The 20,476-nt window shown below is 35.6% G+C and overlaps 1 protein-coding gene across 3 annotated transcripts in view; it reads left to right on the top strand.

The window, feature by feature from the left end:
* Positions 1 to 12,986, top strand: part of Rnf2 (ring finger protein 2) — a 38,695-nt gene extending 25,709 nt beyond the window's left edge. For 2 of the 3 annotated variants that reach the window (XM_076831445.2, XM_076831447.2), the window contains exons 2-7: positions 5,403 to 5,491; positions 7,756 to 7,916; positions 8,683 to 8,898; positions 10,846 to 11,118; positions 12,172 to 12,343; positions 12,799 to 12,986. In XM_076831445.2, the coding sequence (XP_076687560.1) occupies positions 5,405 to 5,491; positions 7,756 to 7,916; positions 8,683 to 8,898; positions 10,846 to 11,118; positions 12,172 to 12,343; positions 12,799 to 12,900 (1,011 nt within the window). In that variant the 5' untranslated portion in view covers positions 5,403 to 5,404 and the 3' untranslated portion in view covers positions 12,901 to 12,986. Of the gene's footprint in view, positions 1 to 1,987; positions 2,069 to 5,402; positions 5,492 to 7,755; positions 7,917 to 8,682; positions 8,899 to 10,845; positions 11,119 to 12,171; positions 12,344 to 12,798 lie in introns of those variants that run through there. The other variant, XM_076831446.2, reaches the window with a different exon arrangement.
* The last annotated feature ends 7,490 nt before the right edge of the window (positions 12,987 to 20,476 follow it).

The raw sequence follows: 20,476 nt of genomic DNA, 5'->3' as shown, positions 1-20,476 counted from the left end.
CTGAAGAATAAATATAAAAAAAAAATTCTCTGTCTCTCTGTCTCTGTCTCTCTCTCACACCTCTCTCTTAAAAAAAAAAAAAAAGAGTAGACTTTATAGCCACCTCTGTATATGTGAATTGTGTCTCAAGGCAAAAATGGAATTTTTGTTCTCAGTTCCTCTTTTGCCACTCTTTTTAGTAAGGTTAAAGGGAAGGCCAGTAAAACATCTACACTGCTGACATGTTCTTAACAGTTGAGATAATTGTTTTGGCAATCAGCAAGGTTGGCTTTTTCCTCCTCCCTCCCTGGTCTCAGAATCATCTGCTACACTGTCAGGTAAGTTAGCATCCATGGGGTACTATTTAAGACTCTCGATACAAATAAACACTGTGATGCAGATATAACGAGAGAGAGAAAAAAGGACCAGAAACCTCTCCAAAGCCTTTGTTATCCTAGTTTATCAAATGGTAGCAAATTCTATTTTTCAGTATCATTTTTTTCTCATTGGTAGTTTATAAAGTTTTTTTTTGTTGTTTTTTTTTTTTTTTTTTTTGCTGTTCATGCATTATTCTCCTGACCTTGGTGAAAAGCTTTTGGACAGTTATTTAAAATTCTCTGGTAGGGAAATTATAGCTCTGTTTCATCAAGGTCAGTTTCTGGAGATGTGTTTTATTTTTTTGTTTTGAATATATCTCCCTATTTCTTCATTTTCCTTAACACTGTGCATCAGACTAAACAACCACCTTTCCTAGTCTTCACAGACTGCCCTTGCACGGACACATTAGGAGGCTCTCGCACCCCTGGTAAGTGCACAATCACCTACATGGGAGCTGGTATGAAAACTTGAGACAACTCCTTGTTATAACCCCTAACCTGTTAGGAGTAAACTTTTTTTTTTTTTTAGAGAGAGAGAATATTTTCAATATTTATTTTTTAGTTTTCGGTGGTCACAACATCTTTGTTTGTTTGTGGTGCTGAGGATCAAACCTGGGCCACACGCATGCCAGGCGAGCGTGCTACCGCTTGAGCCACATCCCCAGTCCTAGGAGTAAATTTTGAGCATCATCTATAAATGTAGAAACTAACATAAATAGAGAAGAGGAAAAGAACAAAAATGGATGGTCTAGGTAATAGTTAAAGTCTGAAAGGCTGGAGGACAAGGCAGAAACCAGAAGACAGCCTGATCAGCCTCACTGATTGGGCAAAACCTTATATAACTGATCAGCCTGACCAGAGATTGTGGGGGCCCCACAAATCTTTGTGCTAGTCTAGTCTGCTGTGTTTGTCCTTAGTAGTCTCTAGATGTTTGGAGTATTCTGGGTTCCTCCAGCATTCTAAGGCAAGCAAGACAGTTTTCTTAGCCATTACTTAGATAAGTTATGTCTTTGATCTTTACAACTGTTTTCTTCCCAGAGAGAAGCTAGGAGCTGTGATTTTTTGCATCAATTCTCTTCTGCTGAGCCAGGGGAGAAGGGACTACCGTGACACCATCTACTTGAACTTCTGTCTCTGTTCTCACTGATCCCTCTTGGGTTAGCTCTCAGCACTCCCAAGATACGGTAGACAGCAGTCAGTCTTCTGAAAGATCCCAGAAAAGTTTGGATCATTGGGTGTGCAGTGCTTGTGTTCTTCCTCCCCAGGGAGAAGCTGGGAGAAGGTTTCCTCCTAACAGGGTAGGAGCTGGAGTAGGGGTTATGACATGGAGTTGTCTGAAGTTTTCATACCAGCTCCCATGTGGGTGACCGTGCACTCAGCAGGGGTGCCAGAGCCCCCTAACCACTTTCTGGATTTTTCACAAAGGGCACATCTGTCTTGGTGTGTTTGTGGGAAGGAAGGAGGGTCCAAGGCTTTCTATTTTGCCAACTTGCTGATGTTCTCCTAATCTAACTTTGAAAGGAAAAACACTTACATAAGGCCTTATATAAGTGTTACCCTACTTTTGCTCACTCTGGTCCCTGCTGAATATTATAAACATTTTTTTAAACCTTCTTCCACGCATCTGTTGGCTTTGATTGTTAACTCAGTCCTAAATTGTGTCTTAATTTAGTTTCCATTGACGTACCCAGCACTGTAGCAGTTACAAGTGGGTGAGTAGTCAATGGTTATTTTCTTAAGAGTTATCTTGATTTAGGCTTTTAGGGGAGGGAACAAAGAGGAATAGAAGGTAGATGATGAAATGAAAGTATGAAGTGTTTGATATTATATATAATGAGAGCAGATTTCAGAGAGTTTGGTTTCTTTGGCTTTTGCAAGAGAATTTTTCATGGGTGTTGTTTTGAAGCCAGAGTTTCATTTTGAGGCCTTGGCATACCAATCAAAAAAGCTAGCCATTGTACTTTCAGTACTTTCTCTCCTTATTTTTCTCGAGCTTCTCTTAGAGATATTATCTTTGACATGTCCAAAATTTCCCATAATAGCTGAGGTAATTTTAGTTAGCATAATAATTTAGGATTATAGTAAGAACGTGTAGAGGAGAGAAGTTTGCAACTTTCACTTTGATTCAAAGAGACAGTTGCTATAGCAGATATCTAGCCATACGACTTGGTGGCTTGGGTCCATGGTAATCAAACTGTATGATTACTAGTCTGTTAATCTTTAGCCCCTGAGCATAGAAATAAAGGACAGATTGTGTCTTCAGGTAGGCATGGGATATTTATTTTTCACTGTCTACTGGACCTCTGTACTAAAGGTCTGTAAGTAATTAAAACTTATCATGTGTAGCAACTCCACTACTCTTCTCACACCTTCTATATTCTCTACCTTAGTAAACTACGGTTGGTTTCACAAAGTCATCTTTGACCCTTATTTCTTACACCTTTGTCCTCTATGTCACTTAATGGTCTATGGTTTAGTGCGAATAGTTACCACATCACTCAAATTTTCTTCCAGTGGTTTTCTTACCGATTTTATTGCTAGTTGGTTTCTATTTTCCTATACTATGCATGAGTTTCTATAAAACTACTGGATCATGTTACTCTCTTGTTTTAAATTTCTGGTGCCTTCCAAACATAAGCATACCTGGTTTTTAGGCGTCTTTGTTTTCATACATCAGCTCTCTCTTTGGACTAAAACCCCATTGCTTTTGTACTCCAATACCACTGTAGTAACTTCTTTCTAAGGCTTATTTCATCTCTGTAAAAGCTTTCCTTGACTCCTCAAATTCCCTGATCCTTCTCTATAATTCCACGATGTTTTATCCTTACTCCTCCTTAGACTTAATCTCATCATACTATGGTTTAACCATTTAAGACTATAATTTTGAGGTAAGGACCTTAGGAAACTAATGCTTGGCTAATAAATAATAGATACCTACTAAATATTTGTACAACTGGAGACCCTTTGTTTTTCTGTGCCCCAGAAGAGTTGACACTTCCCCAAGTGTTTATCACCCTATATAAAAATAGGTGAGAAATGGGTCTTATATTATTTGATTATACTGGGACTGAAGGCAGGATTAATGAATGAGGGTAATGAAGAGACCTTGAAATGCTGTCAAATGGGAAGTAGTTGGAGGAACTACGATAGTTAGCCAAAAACAAAGATCAGGTCTCTGAATATTTAAACAATTTTCATGTAGAAAAATCATCAGATGTTAATCAGTTTCTCTTTAGAGGGGAGCTATAGGATGAAGAGTTAGCAATTTTAAGCTCAGCATTAGAACTGACTTCCTAGGGTAGAGCTATGAAAGTGGAAGCAGAATGACCTGTGGTTTAAAATACTATACTATTGTAAGCAAAGTTGGACTATATGGCTCTAACGTTTTCTTGACTCAGTCTTAAGTTCCATGACCATGAATTTCATAAAAATATTGTTTTGAGCTAAGATCATCTTCTATGTATTCAATGATGGTTCTGCACTTTTGATAATGTTTAGTACTTTCTGTATGCCAGCATTCGGACATCATTGGTGATCTCTTGCTGAAAATAATTTATGTTTATAAATGGACATATTCTTAAACCTCTCCTCTTTAATTTTGAGGAACCAATGTATAATTTGTTTTTATTATTTTAAGATTAACAATTGCTAAAAATTAGTTTTGAGGCTTACTTCCTGTCTTCATCCATTTGACCTACTATAACAAAATACTTTAGACTGGATAACTTATAAGCGACATAAATTTATAACTCACAGTTCTGGAAACTGAAAAGTTCAAGATTAAGGCACCAGCAAATTCAAAGTCTGGTCATAAATGGCACCTTCTGTGTCCTTAGATAGTAGTATGGCAAAATGGTTCCCTAAGCCTCTTAAAAGGACACTGATTTCTCAAGACCTAATAACCTCCCAAAGTCCCCACCTCTTGATACTATTGCATTGGAGATTAGGTTTTCTAGGGAAGTTCAGACTTTTCCTCTGAAGATTTTAATAATTGACTCTGCTGAAACAAACTGATAATAGGCAGATTAAAAGGAGAAAAATTATACAAATTTCCTATGAATTATGAAAGGCCAGTTGGTTGAGGCTTAACTACTGTTTTCATAGATAGGGGAGAGAGAAGTTGGAGGCTATAGGTAATTTAATTTTAGAGGGTTAATAAATAATTTTTAGGGCAGTAGGGATGAACTTCAACAGACAGTGGTCTGGGACATAGTTCCTCTGGGCTGTAAGTGTGGTGTTTGATTTTTCAATGGACCTTTATTTTATTTATTTACATGTGGTACTGAGAATTGAACCCAGTGCCTCACGCATGCTAGGCAAGTGCTTTCTCACTGAGCCACCACCCCAGCCCCAGGTGTTTGATTTTTCAGCTTCTTTCTTTCACATGTATTTAATCTTCCTTGGATGATGAAATTTCAGTAAGAATATTTGGCCAGACATGGTGGACATTTGTAATCCCAGGAGGCTGAGGCAAGAGGATTGCAAGTTTCAGAGCAGTCTGGGCAATTTACTGAGACCCTGTCCCAAAATAAAATGAAAAGGGGCAACAGATGTAACTTGATGGTAGAGCACTTACTTACCTAGAATGTGTGAAGTTCTCTGAATTCAATCACAAAAGAAAAAAGAATATTTGAAAGCATGTATGTTCGTCTTTGGCAGAACCTGTGGTAAACTAGGCAAAGGAACCTCAGAGAAAATTCTTCCCTGTGTTTGCTACTTGCCAGGTGCTCTCGCTTTTGAAGTTCAGGGAGGCATATTTTATTTTTATTTATTTTTTAAAATACCTTTTTAGTCATAGATGGACATGACTTTAATTATTAATTTATTTTTTATGTGGTGCTGAGGATTGAACCCAGTGCCTCACGCATGCTAGGCAAGCGCTCTACCACTGAGCACCAGCTCCAGCCCAGGGAGGCATATTTTAGAGTTCGGTTTTCTGAACCCACCTATAGTTTCAAACTCAGTTTTGGGGATTACACATACATTCTGACCATACATTTTTCTTTCCAAATACTAAAATCATTTTTGTCTTCTTTTTATTCCTAGCAATGTCTCAGGCTGTGCAGACAAATGGAACTCAACCATTAAGCAAAACATGGGAACTCAGTTTATATGAATTACAACGAACACCTCAGGTAATATAGACCAAGATAACCTAAGGGAAATATGAGGTATATATAAACTGGAACATAGTTTTAGAAATTAAAAACTTAAAACATAACAGTAATAGTAAATTTATATACAAGACAACCTGACTTAGGTTCCTTAGCTGACACTTCATGTATTGATTCAAGATATAATTTGTCATGAACCAAGGCTATCATAATTGTGTGTAACAGGAAAAAAACAAATAGGTAATTTTTCTGAAAAGTTTGGCTGTGCAGGGAAGCAGAGAAATGGAGCAAAATTTCAGAGGGGAATGTGGGATTGAGTAGTTTTCAATTTTGTTTTGTTTTCTAAGTAGAATGCCCCTTTCCCTGCTTCCTCTTGCACATTCTAGGACATATGTAGAATGTATTTTTCACATTTCATTATGCAGCAACTCTATTGAGATAGTAATGTCACAGGCTGATTTAATGTAGAGGAAGAGATTGCTGAAGCCTGAGAGCAAATAAAATAATCCAAAGAGGGATGTCTTTGAGAAGAAATGAAGGAATTTACTTTTGATAGGAAGAGGCATAGTTCTTCTTGAAAGGAGAGAAGATAATTTATAGGTTTGATAGAAAGTGAGGAAGCTTCTTTTAATGAAATATCATATGAAGTAAACTATTGCAGGTAGAAGAATGCCTGCAGATAGAAGAAAAGGTATTAAATAGGGTAGAGAAAGAAAAAACTAGTTTGAGCAGCGTTGGATGCCCATTTCAGGCTGGTGAAATTTTTAGCAATAGCATTCTGGTTCTCCTCTTTCTTTGCCCCCACATTGTTGTATGCTCCAGGTGGTACATTTATCCAGGATTCAATTTTGTAAGGTCTGTTCTAAAGAGGGAGATAATAATTGGTTCATCATAGTAGCTGAGTGATAGTTTTCTAATATATAAAATAGAGGTTATAATTATTAAATCAAAAGTTTGTATATTAGGATTTTGAGTGTTCTAACACAAAAATTTATGTATGAGATGATAGTGGTAGATACACTAAGTACCCTGATCTTATTATTATACACTATATACAAGTATTGGAATGTTATACTGTGTCCCATAACTATGTATAATTACTATATTTTAATTAAAAATGTATTTTTAAAAAACAATAGCACAGGAAAAAAGTATGCTTGTTTAAGTAAAGTAAAATGCTTACAGTGCTTTGTGTAGAGAGGTTAAAACGTAATAGTTACTTAATAATAGAGGTAATTATTATTGTAAATTTAAATATATTCTACTTGAGCCCTTTATGGACATTATCTATAATTACTGACTTGACTTGAAAGTGGTTGATCTCTGGCCATATTGAAGAAAGCACAAGTAGGATGGAGAGCAGTGGAAACAGGAAGTGTCTGTAGCATGCTGGAAAACCCTTACTTGCAGCTTCTCTATTACTTTTCATTACCCACCATACAAGAACTTTCCTTAGTCCATCTGAGCTGATATTGGTGGCTGTAGAGTCAGGTAATCTTTTGTTTTTAGTGCCATTTACTAATCACTCTGTTGCAGTGTATCCTGGAATTCTTCATTGGAACTCCAAATGCATTTTTGCAGACGGTTAGGGACAATTACATATGGTAATACATATACTTCAAATGTGTTGTGGTTTAAAATAGCTGTGGGTTAGTCTGAAAACCTGAACACTTTTTATAGAATTGCTCTTAGGATAATACTTTTTTTGAGGTTAAAAAGTGATTTAGAAATGAAATCCTATTAAATTTATAAATCAATATGTACTTTTGTTGGAATCTTAAAATACTTTAATGGGTAGCATGAAACACAATTTATTAAAGTGGTAATTTTTGAAGATGGAAGAATTCTTATAGTTCGATTAGTCCTAACTTCCTTATTTTGCAGACAAGAAAAAACAGTGTCATAATAATTTAGAGGCACAGAATTAATAACTAGAGCTACTAAGGTATATGATTTCAAATTCAAATATATGCAGTTTAGTTATCTATTCAAATATATTCAAATGTGCTTTTTAATCACACCAGGATAATTTTTTACTACTAAGTTTTTGTATACATTGTTATCTTTAGCATTAAAATAAAAATATTTATGAAGTGATGGTCAGGTTGAGGGGAATTAGATTATATTATAGCTGAAAGAAGATTGATTATGAGTTAACAGTGGTAGTAGTTGGGTGATGGATACATACATGTTAATTTTTACCATTTTCAGTACTTTTATATGGTCAGATTTGTCCATAATTTTTTAAAAAATTAGCATTCAATTTTAAAGTGACTCTTTTACAGGAGGCAATAACAGATGGCTTGGAGATTGTGGTTTCACCCAGAAGTCTACACAGTGAATTAATGTGCCCAATTTGTTTGGATATGTTGAAGAACACCATGACTACCAAGGAGTGTTTGCATCGTTTTTGTGCAGATTGTATTATCACAGCCCTTAGAAGTGGGTATGTTGAAATAAGTTATACTGTGTTGGAGAAATGTTTTCCGACCAAAGTATTTGGTTAAAGCCTAGTTTTTAATTATTGGCAAATATTTGTTTTGAAATCATTGATTTCATGTAATTTCAGAAGTCTCATAGGATAAGTATTTATTTTGATAAAATTATAAAACATGAAACCATGGCTTTCCTATTTGTTAAATATATAAAATAATATCCATATGAAAGTGTTATTCTAAGAAAAAAGTTGATAACCTGTAAATAAGTAGAAGATAATTTTTCCTTGTATGGCAAGGATATTAGAAGAGGGAAATATAAATTAGAAAAGGACAGTTGGGTGTTGTGGTGCACACCTATAATCCCAGTGACTCAGGAGGCTGAAGCAGGAGGATCCTATATTCATACCTCAGCAACTTAGTGAAACCCTGTCTCAAAATAAAAGGGCTGGGAATGTAGTTGAGCCGTAGAGTGCCCCTAGGCTCAATTCCCCAGTACTGTGAGAAAAAAGAAGGGGGGGGGGTGATTTTTATTTCTAAAATGGTTATATGTAAATTATTATTAAAAAGTATTCAAATTTTTCTATTTGTAAGTGGTAGTGTCTAAGATTTCCAAAATTTTACTTACCTACTGGTTAGATTTTTCAGGAAAATTCAGATTAATCATTTAAAATTCTGTGACTTAGTAAAGATGACAACTATAATAAAGAACTGGATATTTTTGTCTTTAGCCCAAGATACTAGCATTATTTGCATTTTTCTCTCCTTTTTATTTAGCAACAAAGAATGTCCTACTTGTCGGAAAAAGCTAGTTTCCAAAAGATCACTAAGGCCAGATCCAAACTTTGATGCACTCATCAGCAAAATTTATCCAAGTCGTGATGAGTATGAAGCTCATCAAGAGAGAGTATTAGCCAGGATCAACAAGCACAATAATCAACAGGCACTCAGTCACAGCATTGAGGAAGGACTGAAGATACAGGCCATGAACAGGTAAATTGGAAAGAGAGCCTGACCTGATAGCCATTTTTCTGAATATTAAATATTGAATTTACTTTTTGAAAAGTGTAAATAAAATATGGTAACAAATCATAGTACTACATGAGTATCTTTTCATTATAATATATGCTTGTAGGCCTAATTAGGGTATTCCTTTTTCTTTCTTCCTTTCTTTTTTAATTAGACATTGATGGACCTTTATTTTATTCATTTATTTGTATGTGGTGCTGAGAATTGAACCCAGTGCTTCACACATGTTAGGCTCTACCACTGAGCCAGCCCAGGTTATTCCTTTTAAAACACTGGAATCTAGCTTGGAGCAGTATACATGCCTATAATCCCAGATGCTGGGGAAACGGGCAGGAGAGGATCACAAATTCAAGGCCTGGGCAGTTTAGCAAAAAGCTGTTTCAGAATAAAAAATTAAAAGGGGTTGTGGATGTAGCTTGGTGGTAGAGCACTCCTGGGTCCTCAGCACCACACACACCAAAAACCTCCCAAAACCATGAAACAAATTTTACTGTCTTGGGGCTGTGGTTGTAGCTCAGTGTAGAGTGCTGGCCTAGTATATGTGAGGTTCTATCCTCAGCATCACAAATTAAAAAAAAAAAAAAAAAAAAAAAAGTATTGTGCCCATTTACAGCTAAAAAATAAATAAAATTTAAAAGTGTTTAAAAAATTTTTTTACTGTCTCTTAGCCATTTTTGAGTGTGGAGTTCAGTTGTATTAAGTACATTTACACTGTTTTGCAACCAATCTCCAGAATCCTTTTTATCTTTTAAAACTCCAGCTGTACCAATTAAGCAGTAACTCCCCATTTCCCCTCCTAGCCCCTGCACATGGTAGCTACCATTTTATTTTGTTTATATAAATTGATAACCTCATATAAGGGGATTCAGTATTTGTCTTTTTGTGACTGGTTTATTTCCCTTTAGCACAGTATTTTCAACATGTTTCTTCACATGGTAGTATGGGACCAGAGTTCATTCCTTTTTAAGACTGAATAATATTCCACTGTATATCTTTTTGAATCATAATTTTGCCCTTGAATACATTAATCTTTCTGTTTTAAAATTTTTGAGATGATCCATAGATTTTTATAAGCAGAATTTTACTTTTTAAAATTATTTTTAAAATCAATAGGTTATCCTTGTTACTGGCAATAAACATACTAATCTCAGAAGTACATGTCATTCTTTCCTATCTTTTTCATCATCCCTCTCATTGTGCATACAGGTAGAAACAGGCAATAATATAGAAAGAATGTGGTCTGTTATCACATTCTAGCTTTCTTCCTGCCATTTATTTAACTTTGTAACTCGGTTTCTTTGGCTTTTCTTAACTACAAATTGATGGAAATGTATTGCCTTGCCAGGTTGTTTTGAGGAGTAAAGGAGATTATGTACACAAAGTTCCTTGCCCAGTAATTGGCTTTAGAATTTGAGCTTGATAGCTGAGCTGCATCTGTATCCATCCCATTTTCCTCATTTGCATTACTTTAGCAGACTTTGAGACAAGTCTCCCAGGAGCTAGTGCTAAATATGCATCCTCCTCTATATTATATTTGCTTAACAGTGTTCTAATTTACACCTGAAAGAGGCATAAATAACTTCCCTTAGAGATTTTACTTTTTCAAATTTGAATCATGCCTTTCTTTAGAATTATAGTCTTATAAAAATGATAAAATATAAACAAGACTTACCAGTATAAAAGTGAGTTGACAAATTGGTTTAAATCACTATAGTGTGTTTTGAGATTTTCTAGACTGTTCAGGGACATGTGGGAAGCAATGATATTATTCAACTAACCAAATTGACTTATCAAAATTTTTTAGAATTCTAAAGTTCAGTAGCAAACATGCTTCATATTTGATGGTTTAAGGACCTAAATATAAATTTATGCATCTTTTATTTTCTTTTTCTCCCCCTTCTCCTTAACTAGATTACAGCGAGGCAAGAAACAGCAGATTGAAAATGGCAGTGGAGCAGAAGATAATGGTGACAGTTCACATTGTAGTAATGCATCCACACATAGCAATCAGGAAGCAGGCCCTAGTAACAAACGGACCAAAACATCTGATGATTCTGGGCTTGAACTTGATAATAACAATGCAACAGTGGCAATTGATCCAGTAATGGATGGTGCTAGTGAAATTGAATTAGTATTCAGGCCTCATCCCACACTTATGGAAAAAGATGACAGTGCACAGACAAGGTAAATGTGTGGGCTAGTTTTAGCTATATGAGTTCAAAATGTTTAATTTGGAGTTAAAAGGTGACTGTGACTTTTTTATGGGGGACCATAGTGTTGGGTTTGATTCTTAACACTATGGTCCCCCATAAAAAAGGTAGGGAGCAATTTTGCATAAGAAATAGAAGCAGTATTTGTCATCCATTATTAGGGTTCAGCTTGTTTATATAGGTCCTGCATGGCTTTCTTTTCCTACGTACCTCCCATCCAAAGTTGTACATGTGAAAAGAACGACCCTCCTAGGTAGAGGACAGGAAAGGACCATATCAGGTACCAAAAGGCTTTTAAAATTCAAGCTGCAAAGATGCATTTGCCTCTGTATTCCCAGCATCCTGCTGTGTGATTGAGTGCAGATTAACAAAGTAATAATTGAATGAATGAATGAACAGAATTACAATGTTTTTTAAAAAATCCCTAGACTTCTATGCATAGAAGTCTAGGGATTTTTTAAAAAACATTGTAATTTTTTCCTTTTTTTCCTCCCTTCCTTTCTGTTTTTTAAAAAACAGAAATTTTAAATCTTATACAATAAACAATTTGCTGATATTCTTACTATTCCTCTTGCTGCCATAGGCAGTAGATCTTTTTTTTTTTTTTTGAAAAGGAAAACAGGAAGCAGGTTTATTTATTTGTTGGTTTAACCAGGCTCACAGGGGAAAGCTTTCATTCTAATCAATCAATCCCCCCTGAACTCCAAGTTCAGAAGGTTTTAGAACTTTATATCCAGTGAATCATTGGGGTTGAAGGGCATATTGTACTTTCTGTAGTACTTTGTGTATATTTTTTTATTTTTGTCACTTTTTACAGGAGGTAAGGATGGTAGAGCTTTCATATCTGACAGTGAGGGTGTTGTACCTTTCAATTAGAAAGTTTTAGGTTATAGAGCAACAAATTTGTTACTTTGTCAATAATTGAAACATTAGCATTTTACTTTAGCTTTTCTAGAAATATAATACATAATTTACATTTTTCTCAGGGTATTCTACAAATTAAATTTTTAATTTTTAATTCTTCCAGATATATAAAGACTTCAGGTAATGCCACTGTTGATCACTTATCCAAGTATCTGGCTGTGAGATTAGCTTTAGAAGAACTTCGAAGCAAGGGAGAATCAAACCAGATGAACCTTGACACAGCCAGTGAGAAGCAGTATACCATTTATATAGCAACAGCAAGTGGCCAGTTCACTGTGAGTATTTAAAATAATGGACTATTTATAAAATAATAGGAGCATCTTGACCAGCTCTAGTGGAGAGTGGTGGGGTGAGACCTAAGAAAACAATGTACAGCCCTAAGACTCCTAGAAAAGAAATTGCAACAGAGTAGTTTACTTTTGATATTCCCTAAGATTATAAAAAAAGGGCTGGGAATGGTGGTACATGCCTGTATTCCCATGCCTATAAACTAGCTAAGGCTGAGACAGGAGGATCACACAAGTTCAAAGGCAGCCTCAGGAATTTAGCAAAGCTCTAAGCAACATAGTGAGATAAAAATGGCTGGGGATATAGCTCACTGGTGAAGTGCCCCTGGGTTCAACCCCCAGTACTAAAAATAAAAAAGATTCTGTAGACTTCTGTTTTCGTTTTATCTCGCTATTATTGTGCTTCATGCAGTTTTTATAATTTTTTTTCTTTTTCATTTTAGGTATTAAATGGCTCTTTTTCTTTGGAATTGGTCAGTGAGAAGTACTGGAAAGTGAATAAACCCATGGAACTTTATTACGCACCCACCAAGGAGCACAAATGAGCTTTTAAAAACCAATTCTGAGACTGAACTTTTTTATAGCCTGTTTCTTTAATATTAAAGATGTACCATCATTACTTTTATGGACAGATCTTGGATATGTTGTTCAATTTTTCTTTCTGAGCCAGACTCGTTTACACTTTTAGAATCATTTCCCCTTAATTTAAGATTTACTTTTTGGAAGGGACTATAGTTATTCAGTACTTTTGCTTTCCTTTGAAGAATATATCTAAGTTGTGTGCTTTCACAAAGTATGGTTCCATTGGGAGCACCTTTGACTTGGGAATTTTTCATAGTTCTGTATTCTTAAGTGAAGATTCAGTTGGCCGTCCTTTTCTGTCTCCCCTCAAAAGTTTTTTAGGACTACAGATTGTTAATATGTATTCTGACTTTTTTTCCTTGGAGTCTTGTATATTTATAGTTTTCTATACAAACTGTAGTATCTTCATGAAGACTGAGGCTCAAACTTACTGTGCTTAAAAACAATTCTCATAGGATTATTATTTTCATGGTATTTTCTTCCATAATATCTCGTTTTTAAAAAGAGGTTCTTTATGAACTTGGTGTCCATTGTCATGCAATGTTATTTTTTTTCCCTTTTTTTCCTCCCTGTAAGTTTAGATGTTCTGGTCTTGGGGAAGAGAATCAAAACCTTAAGTTCTATGAGCACATAGGTCATTGACATATTTCACTGAAGAAAGAAAAATTAAATTGATAGTAATACGTAGTCCTCAATTGTTTATTTAAGCTTTTTGTATTAGTTCCTACTGTCACTTTAGTTCCTTTATTATGTGTTTGATGTTTTTTTACCCTATTAAAATATCAGAAATATGGAGATATTTTGCACTTTAGCCTTGATGAAAAGTACAAGATATGTTCAAAGCTTCCCTAATTCTTTTCTTATTGGTAGCCACATAAGTTTTGAGAACAATGTGGTACATGGAAAAAATAGGTTTGCTTCTGTTTGAAAAGTGTGCTTAGCATTTTAAGTTGCTATACCAGTGCATAAATTTGGTGCTCTGCTAATTATACTCTGTAGAAGTAGATTAATGGAGCTTAAGCCCTGCTTTGATAAATAGTGAAAGGTAATTCTGTAGAAGAATGTCAGCCACTACAACAGGGTGAAGTTATTCTACTCTTACTAGTTTTATATTACGGGACAGTGTTGACTGGGAGCCAGAAGGCTTTATGCTAACAGGTCAGAAAAAAGATTGACTTATATGTTCATTCCTGTCCTGATTGTAGGTATGTTTTAAATTTTATATTATCCACAGTATTTACAAAGACATGTTTTGCATTGAGAAATTAACCCCAAAGGGTTTTGAGAGGAGGGAGTAGACCTCTAATACCGCTGTAACTAAAGTCTGTCTAGTCATTGTAAATATTTATCTGTCAATTTTTGACAGATTGGGGCCAGCTTGATGTTTTAAATCTTGAGTATAAAAATTTAAAGGCTTATTCAATTTTTTACCATTTTATTGAATATATTTGAAATCTGTTTTTACAGTTTTTTTGGTAATTGTGCCATGAAATTTGAAAACCACCAAAAATTAAGAGAACTTTTATAAATTCCTTTTCTGGTGTAATGTTAAGTTGTATAGATTATTAATGCATGTCCAATGAATATAACCCTGGTTTTGTGATAAATCTGCTTAGATTTTATTGGTGACATGTTAGATTAGTGGTTGCATTAAATAACTAGATTCCCATTGTGGTTATTAATTGAAATTGTCTTTAAGCAGAAAGTTATTTGTGACTATAAGCTTTGTGCTTAGAGAATGTATGTGTTTTTATCTGTCAGTATGGGAGGACATAAACTGTTTGCATCATTAGTGAAGTCATTGGATGTGTAATCCTTTGCAAGATGTAATTATAGGTATTTCATAGAACATTGAGAGTGTGTGTATATATGTGTGTGTGTGTTGTGGCAGGGGAAGTAGAGATTGTTGGCCATCACTACTGGCCAGGGGTTCGTAAATACAAGTAATTTCTGTAACCACAGGCTCAAGTGACTCACCAAACTTGATAAAGGCCTTTGTATACATTATTTTTTTAAGTTTATTATGGTAATATATGTATAGTCAATTTACCATTTTAACTTTTTGGGGGGTGGGTGGGTGAGGGGAGACAGAATCTGGCTATTTGCTTAGGTTGGCCTCAAACTTCAGGACTCAAATGATCCTTCTGTCTCAGCTTTCTGAGTAGCTGGGACATGGAGGCTCACTCCACCATGCCCAGTTCATTGGGATAAGATACCTTTACAGTGTGGTGTAATGTTTACCATTATCTATTTCCAAAACTTTTTCATCATTCCAAAAAGAAAGTTTATACAGTAAATAATCTCCATAAACTCTTCCCTTGTTATGTGACTGGATAATAACATGTAAATACCATATTTTGTTTACTCATGTATTAATAGACACTTTTTGGTATTGTAACACTATAACAAACATTATTACTATGTAAGTATAAAATAGAGTCCCTGCTTTCTATTTTAATCGCTTTGCTTATAGTGTTACAATACCAAAAAGTCGCTCTATTAATACATGAGTAAAAGGTACTCCAAAGTTATTTTCCAGTGGCTGCAACATTTTACATTGCCATCAGCAGTGAATAAGAGTTGCAGTTTTATACATCTCTGCAACACTATTTTTTAAAAATAGCAATCCTAATTGTTATATTTAACCATCCTAATGGGTGTGTCCTCCAACTGTAGTTTTTACATTTCCTTAATGACTTTTGATGTTGAGTATGTTTTCATGTACTAGTTGACTATTTGTGTATCATCTGTAGAGAAATGTGTATTCACATCCTCAGCTCCTTCCACCACCATCACTGCAGGTATCAAACCTAGGGCCTTATATGTGCTAGGCAAGCATTCTTATCACTAAGCTTCATGCCCAGTGCTTTATTATTAATATTACTTTTTGAGATGAGGGGGGTGTCTCAATATGTCGTCTCATCTGACATTGAACTCCTGGGCTCAAGCAGTTCTGCCTCTGCCTCCCAAGGAGCCGAGACCACAGGTGTCTTGGCTCCTTTGCCCATTTTAAATTAGGTTGTTATTGGGTTGTACAAGTTCTTTATATATTCTGGAAATTATTATATGACATGCAAATGTTACCCCATTCTGTGTATGTGTGGTTTTTTTTTTTTTTTGCTCTTGATCAGTATCCTTAATGTACAGAAATGTTTAATTTTGATGAAATCCATTTTATCTATTTTTTTTCTTCTGTTAGCTGTGCTTTTGGTGTCATTGAAGAAATCATTGTGCTATCCAGTATCATGAAGTTTCCTGTTTTTGTCTTAAGAGTTTCATAGTTTTAGCTTTTACACGTAGGTCTTTGATCCATTTTGTTTTGGATATGGTGAAATTTCAGGGTCCAACTTTAATTATTTGCATGTGGACATCCAGTTTTCTTGCCATAGAATAGTTCATTCTCCAGAGTAGTTTTGGCATCCTTGTTCAAAATCAGTTGCCTGCATATGAGAGGGACTTTGTATTTTATTTTGGGACTTTGTATTCTAATGGTCTGTTTGTCGTTACACTAGTGCCACACTGTTTTGATTAAATTTTACATTACCATTTTCAATCCTGTGAACCTCGTGAGGAATAAATTTTACATTATCATTTTTTTTTTTTTTTAGAGAGAGAATTTTTTAATATTTTTTTAGCTTTCGGTGGACACACCATCTTTATTTTATTTTTATGTGGTGCTGAGGATCAAACCCAGCACCCCATGCATGCCAGGCGAGCGTGCTACCACTTGAGCCACATGCCCAGCCTTACTTTATCATTTTTAATCCTTTGAAACTTTGGAAGAAAACATCATTTCCCTGTGAACTTGAAAAGCTTAGGCTCATGATTCATTCAAACATAAGGTAGTTGAAATGACTGATGAGAAAAGGCATCTCTTAAATTTCCATGGCAGTCTATTTAGAAATACTTGCAAATATCTACACACACACACACCTTTTGCATGCTAATCTTACAAGCATAATTAAAGGAATTTTAATTAGTTTGCAGTTGTAGCTAAAAACTTAACCTTTCTGTTACAGTGGAGCACCCGAGGATCTCTTAAAAATCCACTGTTGTGTAAAAGCAACATGAACAACAAAAGTTGTCAAAATCAGCTTTTTCAGAAATCTAGACTTAACCAAAGGCTTCTAAGAATTGGAAGAACATACATGTAAGTTTTGTAGTATTTTTTTAAAGTTCCCTATGCTGCTTTCCCAAGCTCTAGAGTAACCTTGAAGACGCTTTCTCCCACTTGATAGCTGTAAAAACCATCATTGTGCCAACCACTAGAGAGAGTGAAGATCCCCCAATGAGTTAAGTTTGGAGTCCCCCCAAAACAGTACTTTAACTGCCCCCAAGTCTCATGTCAATTGTCACTATTTGTTTCTGTTGTTGTTCGTACCAGGGATTGAACTCAGGGGCACTCGACCACTGAGCAATATCCCTAGTCCTATTTTGTATTTTATTTAGAGACAGGGTCTCACTTCACTGAGTTGCTTAGCACCTCAATTTTGCTTAGGCTGGCTTTGAACTCATGATCCTCCTGCCTCAGCCTCCCGGGCTGCTGAGATTACAGGCATGTGCTGCCGCACCTGGTATCAGTTGTCACTATTTGATTTTACTTTTTGAAAAGCTTTACTTTTAGAGCTTGTCTTTGTTTGATCCGATTCAGCTCATTTAATGCAAAAAGCTCAGTTTCTAGGGGTTTTGTAGGGGGAAAAATACTTTATAACACTTGAATTTTGACACCAAAGTAAGGAAAAAAGATGAAGCACAATATGTCTAAACTAAATGGGGAGAAATATTCACCAAATAGTAAATATCAAGAGATAAATTATGAAAAAAATAAAATCGAAATATGGATTAAAAAATAAAAACTCACTAGAGGGTCTCAGCAGCATTTTTCAACTACCAGAAGAAATAATGAACTTGAAGACAACTCAATTGAAAATATCCTGTCTGCAATAATATATATAACAAATGAGTCTTAGCTTTAGAGACTGTAGGACACTACCAAGTATTACTAATTAGTAGAATGTAGATTCCAAAAAGAGAAATGGGCAGGAAGTATATTTGAAGAAATCATTGTCAGAAACAGGAGTTAGATGAAAAACAACTGCACAAACAGAAAGCTCACAAACTATGATAGAGCCACGAAGGAAAAAATCTTTGAAGCAGGAAGAGAAAAGCAGTTAATTACATAGAAGAGATAAGAAATTTTTTTTTTTTAGAGATAAGAAATATTAAAGGGAGTCTTTCATGCTTCATTTAAAACAAATAATCCAAATCAATAAGTGGGCCAAGAACCTGAACGGAGACTTCTCAGAAGAGGATATATAATCAATCAACAAATGTTTATAGCAGCACAATTCAAAATAGCTAAATGTGGAGCCAACCTAGATGTCCTTCAGTGGACGAATGGATAAAAAAAATATATATGGCATTTATACACAATGGAATATTACTCATCAATAAAAAAGAATAAGATCATGGCATTTGCAGGGGAACGGATGGCATTAGAGAAGATTATGCTAAGTGAAGTTAGCCAATCCAAAAAAAAATAGGTGCTGAATGTCTTCTCTGATATAATGGGTATGACTCAACATGGGGTTGGGAGGGAGAGCAAGGGAGGAAGATTATCTCTAGATAGGGAATAGGGGTGGGAGGGAGAAGGGGAATAGCATAGATGGTGAAAGACCCTCATCACTATACAAAATACATGTATGAAGATGTGAATTTGGTGTCAACATACTTTATATAATCAGAGATGATAAATTATGATATAATGGTGTATTAAGAATTGTAATACAAAAATAAGACATTGGATAGTAACATGAAGTATACAAGAAATAGCACTGGTGCTGGGTGCAGTGGTGCACGCCTGTAATCCCAGTGGCTCAGGAGGCTGAGGCAGGAGGATGGTGAGTTCAAAGCCAGCCTCTGTAACTGTGAGGTCCTGTCTCTAAATACAACATAAAATAGGGGTGGGGATGAGGCTCAGTGGTTGAGTGCCTCTTGAGTTCAATCTGTGGTTACCCGCTAAAAGAAATAGCACTGGTAAAGGTAACTGAATAGCTAAAATACATAGATGTTAACTGAGGCTGCTATAACAAAGTAGCAGATGGCTAAAAACAAAAGGCCCCACTTCCAAATATCATATTGGGGGTTAGGAATATAACAAAGGAATTTAGAGAAACTGTTGGTTGATGAAATGTTTTTTGATTTTTTTTATACTTTTGATTATAAGAAAATTGTATACAGTTGTTTGATGATGGTGAGAGGTTATAAGAAGTAACCATTAGGTGACTTCTTTGTATAAACATACCTAGATAGCATGGCCTTACACAACTAGGCTATTTGGTTCTGCCTGAAGGACCTAGTCTACAGTGTTTAGTTACTGTACTGAATACTGTTAATAGCTGACTTATATTGGTAACTTTCTAGGTAAACAGAAATGATACAGCGGAAATATAAGCCAGGCTGGGCGTGCTGGCACACGCACTTGTAATTCCAGAGGTTCTTGAGGCTGAGGCAGGAAGATTGTGGGTTGAAAGCCAGCCTCTGCAAAAAGCAAGCCACTAAGCAACTCAGTGAGAACCTGTCTAAAATACAAAATAGGGCTGGGGATGTGGCTCAGTGGTTGAGTGCTCCTGAGTTCAATCTCCGGTACCCTCCCCAAAGAAATATAAGCCAGGAATGATGATGCACATGAGAAGTCTAGCTACTGGGAAGACCTAAGTGGGGCAAACTCTCAGGCCCATAAGTTTTTGAAACTAGCTTGGGTAACAGCAAGATCTTATTAAAAGTACACCTGTACGGGGTACTGTTATGAATGTAGTCTGCAGGACTGGAACTCCTCCAGGTGAGTCAGGTAGTGACTGTGAAAGCCTAGGATGGTACTGTACACTGCTGTAGACTTTATATAAACACTGCATTCAGGCTACACTAAATTGATAAAGTAAATGCTTTGTCCAATAGTAAATCAACCTATAATAGTATCTTTCTCTTTTACAAAGTAATTTTTTAACTTTTTTACTCTTATAATAACATTTAGCTTGAACAAAGTAGAGTTGTACAAAAATATTTTTGTAACCTTATAAATTTTTGTTTTCCATTTTTTAACTTCTGAAAGACCTGCCTGAGGTTCATCTTGAGGTGTGTCTCTCTTGAGAAATGTCCATAGGGGTTTACTTTTTTTTTTTTTTTAACAGATTTCCTTATAAGCAGATAACGTACCAAGAACAGTCCTCTCAATTAGAAGAAACCTTTTGGTGCTGGAGTCTGTTTTCAAACTCTTAAGGAGCTTGTTGAGGTCTGCAAAAGTTTCCCCTAGGGTTGGGTGTACAGAGAACACTTGTGTCCACGAGATCTGTGTTTGATTCCCACTACTGAACCCCTACCCCACTGCCCAAAAGGTTTCTCCTAAACCCTTCCTTGTAAATTTCCTCATGGGGTTCTTTTTCAGCAGTTATGCATTTGCTGCCAGTAACTTCATTAGTTACTCAGAACCACCTTTAGGAGGTCCTCCTTGTTGACATCACTTTAAGCCCATGCCAAGTC

The sequence above is a fragment of the Callospermophilus lateralis genome, chromosome 13 (assembly GCF_048772815.1).
Source record: "Callospermophilus lateralis isolate mCalLat2 chromosome 13, mCalLat2.hap1, whole genome shotgun sequence".
In the NCBI taxonomy this organism is placed as follows: Eukaryota; Metazoa; Chordata; class Mammalia; order Rodentia; family Sciuridae; genus Callospermophilus; species Callospermophilus lateralis.
Note: the sequence above shows the minus strand (reverse complement) of the source record. Positions and strands in the feature narration are given on the sequence as shown.